This window comes from Centroberyx gerrardi, chromosome 6 (genome assembly GCF_048128805.1).
Source record: "Centroberyx gerrardi isolate f3 chromosome 6, fCenGer3.hap1.cur.20231027, whole genome shotgun sequence".
NCBI classification, from domain to species: domain Eukaryota; kingdom Metazoa; phylum Chordata; class Actinopteri; order Beryciformes; family Berycidae; genus Centroberyx; species Centroberyx gerrardi.
In genome coordinates this window covers 19,282,532-19,299,723 of record NC_136002.1, presented here as the reverse complement: position 1 = coordinate 19,299,723, position 17,192 = coordinate 19,282,532, and the positions used below count along the sequence as shown (strand labels likewise).

The 17,192-nt window shown below is 40.5% G+C and overlaps 1 protein-coding gene across 2 annotated transcripts; it reads right to left on the bottom strand.

The window, feature by feature from the left end:
* Window positions 1-8,151: 8,151 nt before the first annotated feature.
* Window positions 8,152-15,407, bottom strand: shox2 (shox homeobox 2). Of its 2 annotated transcripts, none has more exons than XM_071900716.1 (5): window positions 15,146-15,407; window positions 12,953-13,161; window positions 10,193-10,250; window positions 9,628-9,716; window positions 8,152-8,593 (listed from the first exon to the last, which is right to left on the bottom strand). In XM_071900716.1, the coding sequence occupies exons 1-5, from the start codon at window positions 15,399-15,401 to the stop codon at window positions 8,300-8,302; spliced, it is 906 nt and encodes a 301-aa protein (XP_071756817.1). In that variant the 5' UTR covers window positions 15,402-15,407; the 3' UTR covers window positions 8,152-8,299. The 2 variants fall into 2 exon arrangements, with proteins under 2 accessions (XP_071756817.1, XP_071756816.1); XM_071900715.1 differs by having other exon boundaries at window positions 8,152-8,557; window positions 15,146-15,401.
* Between the last annotated feature and the right edge of the window lie 1,785 nt (window positions 15,408-17,192).

Below are 17,192 nucleotides of genomic sequence, written 5' to 3'. Positions count from 1 at the left end.
ACCTTCTCCATCCTACTCCTCTCTCTATCTACTCTGCTCTTATCATTGCCCTTGTCCCCCTAACTCTCCCTGTCTCTGTCTGTATGACTTTCTCTCTGTCTCTCTCCACCCCTTCATTCCATGGTCTTTGTGACGGTCCATTGAAGTCGGGATTCAATGTGAATCGCTCAGTCGGACAACTGGATTTTTCGGGAAGGATCCAGGTCACAATGGTCAAATCCAGTGTATAAATACCACACTACACTTCATAATGAAATTACAAGAATGCAGGTTGTGAGATATAGTTGTTTTCAATCAACTTGTTTCCTTCCTCCCATGTAAGCCTCTTCATAACACAACCAGCTATCTGCCACAGCAAGTGTCAGCTATTTTTGGATGCATGTGATATTCATTCTCAATTCATGTGTCACTTCCTTGAATTCTTTTGATTGCATAACAAAAAGTTAGGAAAAGTTTTGCTCACTGCACACACTGCCACCCAGTGTTTTGGTGTTGAAATCATAAACTCTTAAAAGCTTCAGTCTTGGAATAGCAGTGGAGCGAGGTTTCTCATTCCACCAATGTCTGCTTTGTAACTTCTGGAAATCGTGGAAGCCACTGAATAAACACTATCTCGTGTTGAATCATGTGTGTTATGCCAATACACTCAAGAAATTCTAACATTGGAGTTCTGTGTTTAGTTTATATAGAGAGAAATGATGTAAAGAGTCTGAAACACAAGCGAGAGAGTGAGGGAGAGCGAGGGAGAGAGCCAGCGTCTCACACTGAGAAGGAGCGATAGCGCAGGAGGGAGGGAGCGTGAGTACGGGCTAACTTGCTAGATCTATTTTTACATCCCATTTCAGAATGAGATAGTGTCCCTCTCTCACACCCCCCGCTGTGGAGGAAGCTAATGCAGGGCTATTTAATTAGACGTTGGCAGATTGTTGAGCCAACACTGTAATCCAATAGAACGCCGCACCACTATGGGGTCCTGTCTCCTCCAAGGCCTCCTTGGCCCCATAATGCAGCTCAGTCAGCTCTTCGCATTTTGTCTGCCCTTCTCTCAGCTTGTGACATCAATTTACATTAGCCCGCATTGAAATAAGATGCATTCTTCCCACCGGTGACCCACCCAAACACAGTGACTGACAGAGAGCACACACACACACACACACACACAGCCCACTCAACCTACTGCTCCCAGTTGAACTTGACATGGTCCCCCACCATTATACATTACCTCCCCTGCTCATCATATTAGCCTATAATAAGTGTGTGTGTGTGTGTGTGTGTGTGTGTGTGTGTGACTCCTGTATGTATTAATCCTCCAGCCCAGGGACAGTGGCTTATGTACACTAGCCTAAGTAGTAAATTACCATAGCAATAAAGCTGTCAATACTGCTGTATCAATGAGGGGACACAAGTGGCAGGATCAATGAAAACATCTGAATAAGATGCCCTGGATGACAGGCACTCTCCTGCTTTAAAATTCTATTGGTCCTAAAGCATTTGACCTCCTGCTCCCATATACCACTGTCCCCTATACTGCAACATCTTCTTATTATACAGTAGGGTATTCAGAATAGGTAAACTTTGGAAATACATTTTCATGGATAGTACTGAAACAATGGATCAAAGGATGCATAGGTGTTTGCATAATAATGCTTCATACATAATTGAGAATGCCAGGAACTTGCATTCTAACAATTTTGGTTACAAGAGTTGCTCATGTGGAAATTAAATGATCTGTGGATATTGAAATGATGCATTTACATGACAGTGTTACATTTTAATAACATAAAGCTGTAGAATTAAACTGAGTAATGCCCCATTTGTTATAATATGTCTCAAATACATCAAAAGCAAAAATGTTCTTCACATTTTTCCTACGGTTTGCCTGTAGGCTTTTTCTTTATGCTGTCATAAGTGGATTTGGACAATGTCTACGCTTTAGATAGAATAATTAATAACAGATTTCAGTTGTCTGATCTTACTGAAAAAGCTTGTCTATATATCTCAATGGGATTTTAGCAGTGGGGTAGGCTGGCTTCAGAGTAGTTCACATGTGAAACGCATTTGAGTCCAATCCCTGAGGTTTCAAAACATAAATCATCAAACTCTCATCATCATGATAAAGATGCCACATTTTCACTGACTTCTCCTTGGATGATTCCCCTTTGTATGTTGAAACTCAGGCCATAACACTTTATATATGCCAATAGTTCAGAGCACTTTCATAACAAAATATAATGGATTGATAATGAATTATAATTCCTGAGGTAATTCCTTTATGTTCCATCTTATGTTCCAATACAATCACAAAACATTCTTCATGAAGTTATGATGTGCTTATAAACCTTATGAACAGCACTAACTAAACTGTAACCAACATTTCTATCACAGTATGTTTGCTAACATCAATAAGATAGATTGATTTTTACACATACTCACATTCATGGAGTTGTGATGCTTTGCCAGTATAATGTTTACAGTACATAGGTGATTGATGCTTATTCTGAAAAGCAGGGGCTATTTTCCATCACATCTAAACTTTGCCTTGACCACCCATGTCTTGTCACCAGTTGAGAGAGCACTTGAATGGGGTTGACAGATATATAAATGGTCATAAATGCTTCCGTGGACAGAATGTTGAAATAGTGTTTAACCCCAGAATGAATGATCCTGGACCTCCCTGGATTTACCCACATTAAACAGACACTTGAGCATCCTGATACAAATATTGGGTGATTTGTCGGGTTTTTTGTCATTTCATGACATTTTAAAATGACATTTTGTAAACTTCAGAGAGCGTGAATACAATCAATATGAGATGAGTAGGCCTATGTTTCCAAAAGGCTTTTTGTAATTTAAGAGTCTGTGTACAAACATCTGATGATTGAAAAGCAAGTACTCGATTATACTCACACACAGATGATTGGATCTTACCAGCTTGTAAATACATCGAGAGGCACGGGCCAAATGTTTAACATTTACTATGTGCCCCTCATCATCATCTCTCTCTCTCTCTCTCTCTCTCTCTCTCTCTCTCTCTCTCTCTCTCTCTCTCTTTCTTTCTCTTACTCTTTCTCTCTCTGTATTTCTTTTTATTCTCACACACACTCTTTCATTCTATCTAGTTCTGACTCACTCTTACTCTGAGATGCACAACCATACCGCACACATAAACACATACACACAAACATGCACACACACACACACACACACACACACACACACACTCACCCTCCATCCTTTCTACAATATGCCAAATGTCACCTTTTTTTCATTAGAAACAATAAAATCCCCTCAGAGCTACTGATGCCCATAGGTTTCAACACATACACCCTTGTTATGTCTCCCTCCCAGGGTACAGAGGTATACATTGTGCTATCTCCCTAATCTGCAAACCAGCTGCAACTGGAAAATAATTAATAACAAATAAAATGCACCCAGTACATAAAAATGTGTAGATTGCCCTGGGGCACCTAAACAGGAAACAGTGAAACAATTAGACTTCTTGTTTTGTTCTGACCTCTGTTTTGTTTTGTTCCACTTAGCTGCTGAATAGAAGGAATTGGAGATAGAGACTGTTGTTTTTCTGTGTCTGTAATCACCACTGTTAAGCTTCCCTGGCCGTACCAGGGGTCAAATCTGTGTGAACACCCACTTTTCATCCCACAGTGAAATCATATACAGTGTTACTGTCGAGCTCTATGAATGCTATAATTCTCTGCTGACTGCAACCCACACCAAGTGCTGCGGTTAGCCACCCAGGCCTGCCAGGCCTATATGGTGCATGCATGTGATAACAGGCAGCGATATGCCGTCCTAATTGCTGGCCTGAGTGCTATTGGAGGGAGTTTTCAGCAGGTTTCTTTTTCACTTTTGCTCCATTTGATGTCTTTGAAGTCGGTCTTTCATCTGCCGTTGCTCCTGATGGCTGTTGTCTTTGGTGTGGTGCTGTGTGCGCCCTGCTCTTTGAGCACTCCAAACATGTAACAAAGGCAAGCCCTTAGAGAGAAAGGAAGAGAAAGAGAGCATTTTTATCTCTCCTTTTCTTATGACTGTCTCCTTTTTTGAGGGGGAGTCAACGTCTTTCACTTTCTCACATAAATTCATACGCGCACAAACATGCACACATTCACTCACAGCCATCCACATGCATAAAAATGAATCATTGTACAATTGAGCAAACTGACGCCACTGTCAGTAAGAACTGCTCTCTGTGAGTGTTTAACATGCTCTCATTTGATAAAAGCCCAAGTGCCCTATAGTGCAGGAAATGATAGAGCATTGTATTTGTCTCTGGGGTTGTAGGGGGGTAAATATAGCAACAGGACAGCACCAGTTGATATGAAGGATTCCATGATGTGGAGCGCTGCTGTGACTCACCAGGCTACGATGATGCATGTGCTTGAGCGTGTGTGTGTGTGTACATGCATGTGTGTGTGTGTGTGTGTGTGTGTGTGTTTCAGTGTTTCATGCTTGTGTGCATTTGGATTTATACATGTCCAGTGTTGGTGTGTTTTCATGCATGAGAGGAGCACTTGATTACAACTCTACTGCCCCACTCTCACTCCTCCAGCTCAGTGTACAAAGATGGATAACAATGGAGAGAGAGTGTGTGTGTGTGTGTGTGTGTGAGTGTGTGTGTGCGTGTGCGTGTGTGTGTGAGTTGGGGGGGGGGGGTGACCAAGGGAAAACAGAGAGCGAGCGAGGGGAAAGGGATTGAGGGAAGACAGTGAGAAGAAGCAAGAGAGCCTCGCTGGCTCCCGGCTGGCTGTGTGGGGGCGTGTGTCTTAAGAGTGTGTTGAGAGGAGAGTGAGAGCGCTGGTCGTCTCCATGTCTAATCAGGAGAACACTTGTGTGTCCCCGTCTCATTGTCTCCTGGGCCCCTCAGAGCAGAGGCCCTCCACTCCACCACTGCACCTCAGGACATACTGATAGCTGCTGGTCCACTCCAATATGGCAGCCTTGCAGTTCACAGGAATCAGGACTTTAGGCTGTAGTTGGAGAAAAGGAGTAAACAGAGCAAAATATTCAAGAATCTTTGGTTGAAACTGCAAAAATTGTGAGAAAAATGGTCTCAAAGGCAATAAATGCACAGGTTTCACTATTGTTGATGTGATCTTCAGGCGAACATATTAGGAAATCAATTATCCCTGAAAAATCAGGGAAGAAAAATTACTGTAACATTCTTCTATATGCAATAATATTATAATATTGGCTAATAGTATGCCTGTGTTACTCAATAATGAGTATAGCCACATTATTGTACTTTATGGTATTTTTTTATTTCTTATACTATCACTTTAATGTTCCCATAATAGGGACCTACCTTTTTAAATTACCATAGTTGTTTTTTTCATTAGGGATACTTTTTATACTCACTATCAAATCATTCCAAAAAGGGATTGTATGCCTTGAAACTTCAAACCAATTAGACCCCCCATACCTTCCTCTTAAAACCTACATTCAAATAAGTGATCAATAGGAGACCAATGGTTTAACGATTTTGATAAACTTGACTTCACTGTGTGGTCAGAACAGGTAAAAACACAACCAATCTAACACAGTCTAGTATAGTGGCTGAGTGGGACAGTCACAGGGCAGGCGCGCTTCCGACCCCGGTGTGTTGTTCCATCCCAGGGCTGCGCGCGTTCCCGCTCCAGCAGATTCCCAGTTCCGTCTCCTCCATTACTGGCGAGGCTCAGAATCAATAATTCAATAGTTTTGGCGTCTAAATCCTGCCCCAAACGGCAAGATACACAAGCACTCCAGACTCCAGAGCAGACTCTGTGAGATTGGTATTAATTAATAGCTAAAGACATTGTGTTTTGTGTGGAAATATCGGCAGGGTAATGTGATCTGGATTCCTATAATAATAGGCTCCCGTGTCAGGTGTTTATTAAATGTTCAATAAAAGGCGGTTAAGATGTCAGGAAATAAATCAGGCAAATTTGCTTTGTAAGTCAAGTGGTACCTATGAGCCAGGCGTTAACAAATTTTCATCCAAAGACCCTGGCTTGGTTATAGTTTGAGATGCTGCCCATATTCCCATGCATTGTGTCAAACTTTAGGCCATGACACATAGGAAACATTTTCATTCAATGGAGATGGGAAGTAGGTCTATTTCCAGCAACAGGAATGGGGATTCACAACTGGAATAAAATGGTTGAATAGCATATTGGCCTGTATATAAAAATGTTTAATGACACAATTCGTTTGATCAAAATTTCTGATATTATCTCAGATGTTGCTGGTATAGCAGCGACGAGAAAATGTTAATTTTGTTAAATGTCATATCCACTTAGGCTAAATAGTATAATATTATATAGCTACTTTAGGTGATACCACCAAACAAACTGGGTAAGACTAAAATTTAATTAACGTGCAATTTCGTTTAATACAATTATTAGGCCGATAAGTCGGGGTTAGGCCATGGGTCCAAGTATTATGAACATGTTTCAATTATTTTATAACAGTCAACTATAAAGCAAACGATTCCTGGAAAAAAACTAAGGTTTAATTGTGCATATCCCAAGTGCTTCGGTGTATTATGCAGCAAAACTTTATCCTTGAGCCATTGAATGGTCCCCATCTCTTTATCTGCCTGTTTTTGTAGCTTGTTATTGGAAATTACCAGTCTTCTTCTCCAAACGCTCCATAACCAAACCATGAATAATGCATCGATTTGGCATGGGAGCAGCAATAGACACCCATGTTCCTGACTAAACGGGCCTGTCACAACTGTAACGTTATCAAAAGACCTATAGCTACAGCCATGAATTATTAATCATCTATTGCCCACAAAGGTTTACCAGCAATAATAATAATAATAATAACAATAATAATAATATTAACAATAATAATAATAATGATATAGTTTCGTTTTTTTTTAATTCAGAGTGATAAAGGCCTATTAAGAATGTAAGAACAATATCAAGTCATAAAAGAAACTTCTGTTGATTTATTGTAGGAACGAAAAACATTTTGTTTAGGTGGATTCACGTTTCACATAAGTGATGGAAAAAGGTAAAACAATTTCTGTGATATTCTTTTTTTAAGAAACCCGTGCCTCAGGTACGTTCACTTTCACTGTTATAAAAACATCAAAATTACATACAGAAAGCACATGATTTTTAATACACGGAAATAAAGTAAAATACAAAATAAACATATTCCCCACAAGGCATTCATAAAGCCACTAAATAATAAAAAATAATGCATGTTTCTTGTGTATTAACATATTTTACACGTGCCCGTACCGTTTCGCATACAGTCCTCGTGTTATTGGCCAGTATTCGTTTGTTCACCGTTTTAAAAATGGCATATAGGGCCTAATGCTCTCCTTTAAGAAGGACAAATCACCACCTTGCAAATATGGACACTAAGTCGGGCTATCCTGACAAAACAACTGAAGTTCAGTGTACACATATATTATAATCTCACATTTCTGGTATGTCGCCTGGTTTTACCTATATACCAAAGGAGGTCCAAACAAGGTCAAATAGGCCTAACATTCAAGTGAGAGTTGCCCTTCCTCAGAGAGAGAGAGAGAGAGAGAGAGAGAGAGAGAGAGAGGGAGAGGTGGAACTACATGGCTCACATCACGTCATCCGTGAGGACAGAAACTCATGCAAACACTGCTGAGGCATTTTGAATTTGGACAAGAAACAGAAGAGGGAGAAAAACTTCGGATAACGTCTTTTTGTCCCTCTATTTTGTGTCAAAGAATTCCCGCTCTTTCCTCTACAGGGAAAATGTTTTTGAAATATAACGAGGCCAGCCTCTATATAGGTTCAAAATGAAATAATAATAATAATATAATATTAAAACAGAAAGAAAACAACTGCAGAATGGTTCGCCTTGTTTGACAAAGTATCGACCGTCCCAGCTGCATCCTTGTCCCTCCAGGGTGTCCCGCTGTCCCTCTGCCATGTGGCTGCAGAGAGCACGAGCACGGTGCAAGGGGATCTACTGAAACTGTGTAGCCTTGCTATCCATTCCCGTTCGCCCCTTTCTCATTTGGCGTCCAAAAATCACTCGTGTATCACGTCACAGTCTTTTTTTGTTCTTTGTCTTTTCTTTATCTCATAAATAGCCTATATTTTTATAGTTATACACGTCGTCCTTCATTTAGAAAAAAAGAAAACATAAATATCGTCCTTGAATTTTTTTTTTTTAATTTGTCCTTGGATTTTTTCACTTTGTAAGCGTTTGTGTTGCCTCTGGTGTTCAGTTCGATGACTCTCAGTCGATATCGCGATAACATGTTGGAGTGTTTTTACACGCCTTGTGTCCTCCTGTCCTCGCGTCACAGTCCCAGCGCGGCCGTGTGCTTTTTGGCCTTGAGTCTCAGGTCGGCGATGCTGGAGTTCTTGTTGGTGTTCTTGGCGGCGGCGGCGGCGGCCACAACAGAGGCGGCGGAGGCGGATTCGGCCGCGAGCGTCGCCAGGGGCAACCCGAACGGCGGCGCCGGGAACATCATGTAGGGCGCGTGCGCTGCCAGGTGAGAGTGCAGGTGGTGGTGCGCGTGGGCCACGGCGCTGTCCAGCTGCAGTTGCGCCTGCACCTGAAAGGAGAAGGGCGGCACGTTGCAATGACTATCCTACGGGACGGGACGCACGGATGGGGAGAGAGGGGGGAGAACACGCGTTAACTTTGTGCAATGGGTTGTCTGAAGCTCATTTCACTAGTGTGACTTGTAGATTTACCACTTGCTCAACTATTCATTTTACTAATTTGAGGCCGCAGGTTGACCCATGATTAAATAGATCATCTTTCAGCCGGACGACCTGGGTTCAAGCCCACGTGTCGGCCTGCCTCTTGAGCAAGGCACTGAATCCCATCTAGCTCCATAGGCCACTGTAGCTGACCCTGCGCTCTGCCCCCTTGTAGAGCGGGGCGAGTTAAAATAGACTTTTCCTTTGAGGATCAATAAAGCATGACATCTAATTTCAGTGTAAGAGATAAAAATTTGCTTGGTGTTTTGTTTATAAAGTTAGGCTTTGTCTACAGCCTAGGCCAGTGATTCTCTGAAGGGATCCCATGGGGTCCCCAGCAAAATGAGGAATAGTTTAATTTGGCTATAATATCATTCAATAGAAATTATCCCAATTAGAAAAGGTATAAGAATGACAGTTGTAATCTGAAATTTCACTCTCATCACCACTAGTATCTCCCCACGTACACTGTAGACAGTGCTATACAGTTCAATGCTATTACATCACCAACAAAACAATCTTCCCATATGGGATGACCCTGCGACAAAATCTTATCTAAGAGGGGCGTCTGTGGCCTAAAGTGTGCTTGAGGACAGTGACAAGAAAATATTTGAGAACTCCTGGCCTACAGCCTAGATAGGCCTACCATTCAGTACACCCTGCATGACTGTTACTATTTACTTGCTCCATTAAAATAGGCATATAAATAATCCATAAATCAATAGAGGGAATATTCCAATTAGGTTGTACACATGCTAAGCTATGTTGGCACAATGTATTCGTCACTGTGGTAACAAGAGTTTAGTTACCCACTACATTGGAACTGGAATCTCCCCATAGCACTTGGGCAGGGCCTGTGCCAAGACAGCAGTCCGGGGATTGGTCTGGTCTTAAGACTAGACGCTTCAAAGTAACTTGCCTGTTGGAATGGCATCCGTAAAGCCCCCACGTTGACATATGGCGCTACACGACAAGCTTCAAACTGATTCGCTGCTCCGATGAGAACTCCTGAAAAACAGATGATAGCCTAATTGAGAGGAGAATATTCATCTGAACCACAAAGAGTAAACTGTAGGCCTAAATAACGACGAGCAGTGAGCCGCTGTCGGAGTAAACTGTAATAAGTTATGTTCTGTTCTTTAAAGTGATAAACATTCACTTTAAAGAAAACATAATGCGTTTGATGGCATAAAACACTGAAAACTAAAACCACGGCCCCTAATAGGCTATAGTGCGTAAAGAAGGATGAAGGATGTTGCACGCTGGAAGGTGTGTGACCCACGTCTGTGCATTTGAATGTATATAGACTATGCCTTAGAATAGAATAGAATAGAATACAATAGAATACAATACAATACAATACAATACAATACAATATAATAGAATAGAATAGAATAGAATAGAATAGAATAGAAGTATGCCTATAGTTTCGTGTTGTGGGAGCAGTATAAAACAGTATACAGTACAGTAGTATAAAAACGTACCTTTATGTAACTGGTTTTCCTGCTTTCTGCATTTGGCTCTTCTGTTCTGGAACCAAACCTGCAGGGACAGAAATTAATTAGAGACCTACTGATTGGCAGCTGCTTGTGAGGCCATGTGTAATTCCTCTCAAAGTGACAACAACCGCAGAAAAACAATATCCCCGAGGAGCACTGAAATATTAATGGCGCTGCTTAACCCCAGATTTTAATTATTACATTTAGCCTACAACAAGAAGGGGGAGGCGAGGAGAGAAAGAGAAACAGTGAGGCAAAAAGAATGCTGTTTGGGGAAAAATGGGAGGGAAAACAGTGTACCACAAAACCAAAAGGGGACATTAGAATCTTATTAGGAGAATAGAAACACCCTTGTTGGAGATGTGCAGGCTATTGGACTATAATAAATAACCTTGTCAGCGTTGGTTTCATCTTTCTATAGATTAGTGTCCCCGAAGAGCTGAATGGACTCTCAGATATCGAATGGCAGCATTGCTATTACGGTTTTGGACATCAGAGCAAGGCGATCTGAGAGCAGCTCCCTCTCTTTCTCTTTCCATCTCTCTCTCATTAAATGGCCGCTGAAATTAATTACCCTTATCTGCAGAAAATCTATGTCAGTGAGACGTTTAAATGCCTTGCAGTTTTGTCTAATCACCGCCATAACACGTACTTGCACAAAGCCTTTTTTATTTTTTTCAAAGACAGCTCACTTCTCTTTTCGTTCTGTTGAAATCGACAAGCGTCAATTTCAGAGGATTGTCTTGGAACAGAGATAAAACGTTTTATTAGCTATGATAATCTACTTTGAATCTCCCCTACAAAGCTTGGGATAAATTAGCCCACAATACACCATGTCAGTTTGCCCTTACATTAGGTCTATACATACACAGTGAACACATGATTAAAATAAATATCATATTGATTTGGCTGTCAGTTTGCTTCATTCATTGACCACAGTACATGTCAATCGGTGTGCACTCTTCATTTATAAATTATTGCAACGATAAAAGCAAATGCTCTGCTATTATTGATTTAGGATGAATTATTTGACAAAAAAAAAAACCAAAATCTAAATAAATTCTCTTTGTGCTCTCTCTTCATGCAACTGTAGTTTAAAAGATACAATCTCCACGCTCTCTAACAGAGAGTGAGAGAGAGAGAGCAGCAGTTCTTGATTTGGGTAGAAAATAATACATAATTTATGCAAATCCCCGAGCTGTGCTCCTTGCTTGGGACACAATACCCCTTATTGGTGAGATTCCAGTTCAGGCCGGGAGAGCCCTGCAAAAAGCTGGCTTTAACTTTTTTGGGGAGGGGGTGGAGGGTGGGTTAGGCATGGGGATCTTTTGGGTCCGTTTTATGATTTTTCTTTTTCTTTTTTTTCTTCTTTTTTTTCCAGAAAGACCGAGATATTCAGCATGGAGACAAATGCTCAGTCCTCCCCTGAGCCGGGGCATGAGGGATAAAAGAGTCTGGAATAAGATATTATGGGGGTTTGATAAATCAGATGAGAAGAGATGTCTATATGTTCATTGTCCCCTGCTCCCGTTACACAAGAGACTGCGCCCCCCTGACTCAGCCCTCATTGGGTTTCTGTGCAGATGGTCTTTCCCCATGAAAAAGGACAGCACTGACATAACAGGGCCTTGGTAACATATACCAATGAAGTGAAGGCATATATTTGTAGGCATATTTGTTTCGGTGGATTTGGACAATAAAGATTACAACGACTCCTGTGATACAATTAGGGCCTAATTGAGATCGTTATCACAAAATAAATCAGCAAAACACGCTGCGAGAAAAAAATCAACAACCAAAAAAAACCCAAACTCTTGAACTGGTGAACGCTGTTTTGTCGTTGTCGTGTAAAAGTTCATGCCATATTTCCAGATTGTTGGCCTCATCTCTCTATCTCTCTCTCTCTCTCTCTCTCACACACACACACACACACACACACACACACACACACACACACACACACACACACACACACACTTTAGTGTATAGCTGTGCACATTTCCCTTCCACATAAAATCCCACCATAAAACAATGTGTTATCATCTTCAAACAATATTTACGCGTGATGGGACATCCGGCATCCGTGCTTAGCTTATCATAACAGAAATCCATGAAGAGATTCCTAAAATCTCCCCAGGGATAAAGGAAAGAACCTGAAACGAGGCAGTCAGTGCCTCTTTGCATTATCATTATTATCATTATTATTATTATTAGGCCTTGTTGCTGTTATTATTATTATAATTATGTATTATTATTATGTTTTAACGATTAAGGTCACGCTCTTATCCAGAGTGTTTTCTCAAGACATTAACACGTCACATGGCTGTTGATGGACACACATTGGCTGCTGCTGTGATCGAACCTGTGACCTTCTCGTTACAGGACGGGCTCTCGAACCAAACTGGACTACACTGCCGTCCCAGTGATGACCATGATCAAGGTGATGATGATGATTGTTATAATTAATTAAGAATTATTTTTTTCAGATAATTATTTCTATTTTTTATTATTGTACATTTATATTTAAAATAAAGATTCTTCCACAACGCTCTTTTTACCAATTAGGTCCTAATTAATTAATTGTAATAATTATTATAGTAATTATTATTAGGCCTATTATTGTAGTTTTTATTATTATTATTATTATTATTGGTGTTATCGTTGTTATTACAGTACTATAATTATAATCATTTACCATCATTTTACGTATTTATTTATTATATAATTTAAATGAACTCTCCCTACCTGTACTCGGGCCTCGGACAGTCCCAGCCGCTGGCTCAGCTCCTCCCGCATGAAGGCGTCCGGGTAGTGGGTCTCGTCGAAGAGCCGCTCCAGCTCGTTGAGCTGCTCTAATGTGAAGTTAGTCCGACTTCTCCTCTGTTTGATTTTAGTCTGTGTCTCGTCCTCCAAAGGCTTCGAGTCCTCTTTCCTTTCTTTCACATCCGTGTTGCCTGTGTTGCGGACGACAGGAGGAAAAACAATATCTATATCAGTGTGTCCAGTGATGTGGTGCGAAGTAAAAACTATGACCTCCAGTCGCTGATCGTCATAAGTTCATCACACATTTATCATCACATATATAACAGAAAGGTATTCAATTATGCTCTCCCCCCCCCCTTAAAATACATTATCCTCGTAGGCTATAACTTGCATCAGTTTTATACTATTTGCTATTATATAGCCTATACTCTGAATTTCATCATAAATATTTATGCAAGCCTAAATAGGCAACTCTAACCCGCAAATGAAAAGGTAGATAAACTGAGTTCATGTGGATTTACCCTGCATTGCATCTGTGACTATATCTGTCAAAAAAAAACTCGCACACAAAAGAACAACAAATTATTATATCGAGCTGTGAAAAGGAGAGATGAGGCCTCGATCATAGAGAGGAAAGAAGAAAAGGCACCAGAGAGTAACCATGCTAAAAACGAAAGAAAAAAAGAAAGAAAGAAAGAAAGAAAGAAAGAAAGAAAGAAAGCACGTGCCCCCCCTCCACAAGCATCACAGAGCTATCAGACCTCGGATGTTTTGTAGAGCTACATAAAGCTCTTTAATTATTAACTGCTTATAAATATGCATCGCTGTGCCCACTATTGGATGTCTGATACATGCTTGTCGCAGTTCCGTTTTTAACCATGCTGTCCATGACGAACAGATGGCATTTTTACATGCCACCCAACTCTAACATTACCTCTCCTAAATGTTGTTATACGAAATTATCAGGTTTCATGATGCAAGCGGACAGGCTGCACGAGACAGTTCGCCAACACGTGATTCATGTTGGATAACATTTGATAGATAAAATTATTTGTTCTAACACAAGGGGAGTGTATTAAAGCATTAAACGCAAATGCCATTTTTGTTTTTGAATTAAAGTTTTGATTCTTACATTTTTTAATTGATAAGATTCCCTGAATTGTTGTTTGATTTGCTATTATTTTAGTTAGGATAATATAAAAAAACATTATTATTGAGGACGGCCAATGAGACACAATCCTGCCACCCACTTGTCCATTAGTTATTAATAAAATATTTTCATTAGATTTATTCAACCCATCAACTAACAATTGTAGGTACCTGATTTTCTTTTACTTTTTTTCTTTGACTATTTCTCTAGACTAGGTGGCTTCAAAAATGACAGGTCTTGATATCCACCTTTCAAGTGCAGTGATATTCAGTTATGCTGTCAGGTGTATGATACGCCTGCCTTTCGTTGAAAGATGCTCCTTATATTCCAAAAAATGCTTATATAATAGGCCTACAATATTGATGGCCGTTGAGATAATAAATAGTCTAGATAGCTGCAATGTTATGAAGCTTCCACGCAGTTTGAAGTAGCCTAAACTGAAGCGTTTTTGAAAACTTTAAACAAATCAAGGGCTACACATCTCCTATGTTGTTTTTATAACCTTGCAATGTGAATATGCAGGAGATTAGCCTAAAATATACAGAATAGGGTTTATTATTTTCCTACAGGAGGCCTTCTTGTTTATCATAGTTCTGGGGGGTTTATGCACTGCAATCACAAAATGAAACTTTAAAACAGTAGCAAAACAAGTCATTGCTGACCCGCAGAGCGTTTTATTAGATTGGAAAATGTTGGGTATGGCAGTGATGTAGTGGTAAATAAAAAGGTGGGCAGTCTATGACCTCCAGTCGGTGCATACGGCAAACAACTACCAATATAAACAAAAAATATATATACTTTCAGAAAAGCATCAATTTATGCTTTCCTGTCTGATAAAACCCGATCCTCGTGCAACTTACACCGGTTTGATACTACTTACTGAGATGTTAACTAGGTCATAACGATTCATATCAGCCAAAAAAGGTGGGTTAACTCTATTCCGCAAATAAAAGGGTGGCTAAACTGAGTTTCTAGCGGGATTACTCCCCGCTAGAAATGCCTGGATATACGTGAAGTAGTCCTACCGTCAATGAGTTTGGGGCTCCCGGCATCCCTGATTCTTTCCGGGCCGAGCATGTCCGCTTCCCTGCCCGGCGAGAGCGCAACGTTCCGGGCTACGGCGGCCACTTCCTCCCGGCTCCCCGGCTCCGCGGTTAGAGACTCCCTGCTTCCTCCTCGCGCCGACCCGGTCTCCAGCACCTCCCTGTAGGTTATCACCTCCTTCTTCTCCTTCACTTTCTGATCGAAAGACTTGGACACGAAAGCGGTGAGCTCTTCCATCACTGCTTTCTCCTCTAAAAAAAAAAAAAAAAATCACACACACTCACTCTCTCACACTCTCTCCCTGCTCCACGACAGCTTAAGACATCAATGGTGTTGCTCGTTTTAAAGTCGACCCCTAAAAATGATGCGAGGTGATGCTGCCAACTCTGGAAGAAGGTAAAAAATATATAAAGATATATCTTCTCAGCCAATTCCTCCTCCTTTGGTAGCGGAGTTGGGAACCTGCTGGTGATCCTCTATTGAAGTCACAGTATTTATACTTTGCGGCGCCTTGCCCCCTTGATCCGTGCAAATTACCTCCCCTCAGGATGCCGGGATGAGCCCCCCTTCCCCTTCACTGATATGGGAGAGAGAGAGGAGAGGGGTAAAAACATTAAGCAGCACCGTCGCTATTGGCCATTAATCCGAGATTGACAAGAAGGACTAATTAATTTAATTAAGCGCTCATTCGCTGCTATTGTCCTGAGTTAGTTTTTTAAACACCCGGGAGATGGGCATGGATCTCTCTCTCTCTCTCTCTCTCTCTCTCTCTCTCTCTCTCTCTCTCTCTCTCTGCAGGGGTGTGGCTAAAAAACCTGAAAATGACAAGCTGGTGTGGAGGGAAGCACATGGATGAGGAGTCCTTCCTCAGTATATCTCTGTGATCTGGGGAAAATAAGACACAGCGACAATGATGACACGGAGAAAGAGGCAAAGAGCGGACCAGCTGGGATGCTGAGAGGAGCAACATCTTACAAGGAGCTTTAGGAGCTCAAGTGAACGTATTTGGCTCCCAACCCAATTCCATACAGTTGGCTATATAGGCCTGGTAAATTTATTCCCATGTTTTCGACGTGTTTTATGTATCCATTCTGTCGCTGAGTTTCTTGATGAAAAATGAAATGTCACAGCAAACAAAAAGTGTTGATAATCTGATAATAAAGGAGTTGTATAGGCTACTCGCAGAAAGGCCTAATGGTATTATAGGCTTCTGAAAATAATAACAAGAAATAATAATAATAAAAATATTAATATTATTGTTATTGCCATTAATGTTTTTATTATTACTGTTATTGTTACTATTGTATTATTATTGTTATTATTAGGCCTATTATTGTTGTTGTTGTTGTTGTTGTTAGCCTATTATTATATATGACAATTATTAAAACTAATTTACACATCAAATTGTATTAATATTAGGTTAAGATAAGACCAAGATGAAAGTTTGGGGACCCTTGTGAGCCAAATTATCTAATGTTTCTAACCTTATCTAACGTTGGTTTATTTTTCTAATCAGCAATCATGTTTTTTAAATTGTCATCATTAGTGAAACTATATTGGTTAATATTAATTCTCAGCGGACTTTTTTAGGCCATTAGGATGTTAAATAGCAGCTAAACGTTTAATTATAATGCCTCTTGCGATGCGTTGCCATTGGGCTCACTAATTACCGTTTTCAACTTGCTTTCCCAATGAAATGATTGCTTATATTTGCAAAATAAATAAACAATGGTTCACTTGCGGTGAAGGTAACTGAATGCCGTGGAGACTGAGCAATTAAGTGAGACGAGGAGGCAACATATAGCCAAACAAGAAACAGGATACAGCGGGATTTTGAAATCGTTGGGATAAATTTGATGCAAAATGAAGCGTGTTTATTGATAATCTATATAAAGCCCTATTTCCACACAAGGGCTCTAACAATTCCCCTGATTAAATATTAATGATGTTTCAGCTTGAACCTTAGGCATTAATTACTATTATTTCTGCTGCATCTGAAAGCAGGATGAATTCGTACTCGCAAAGTGA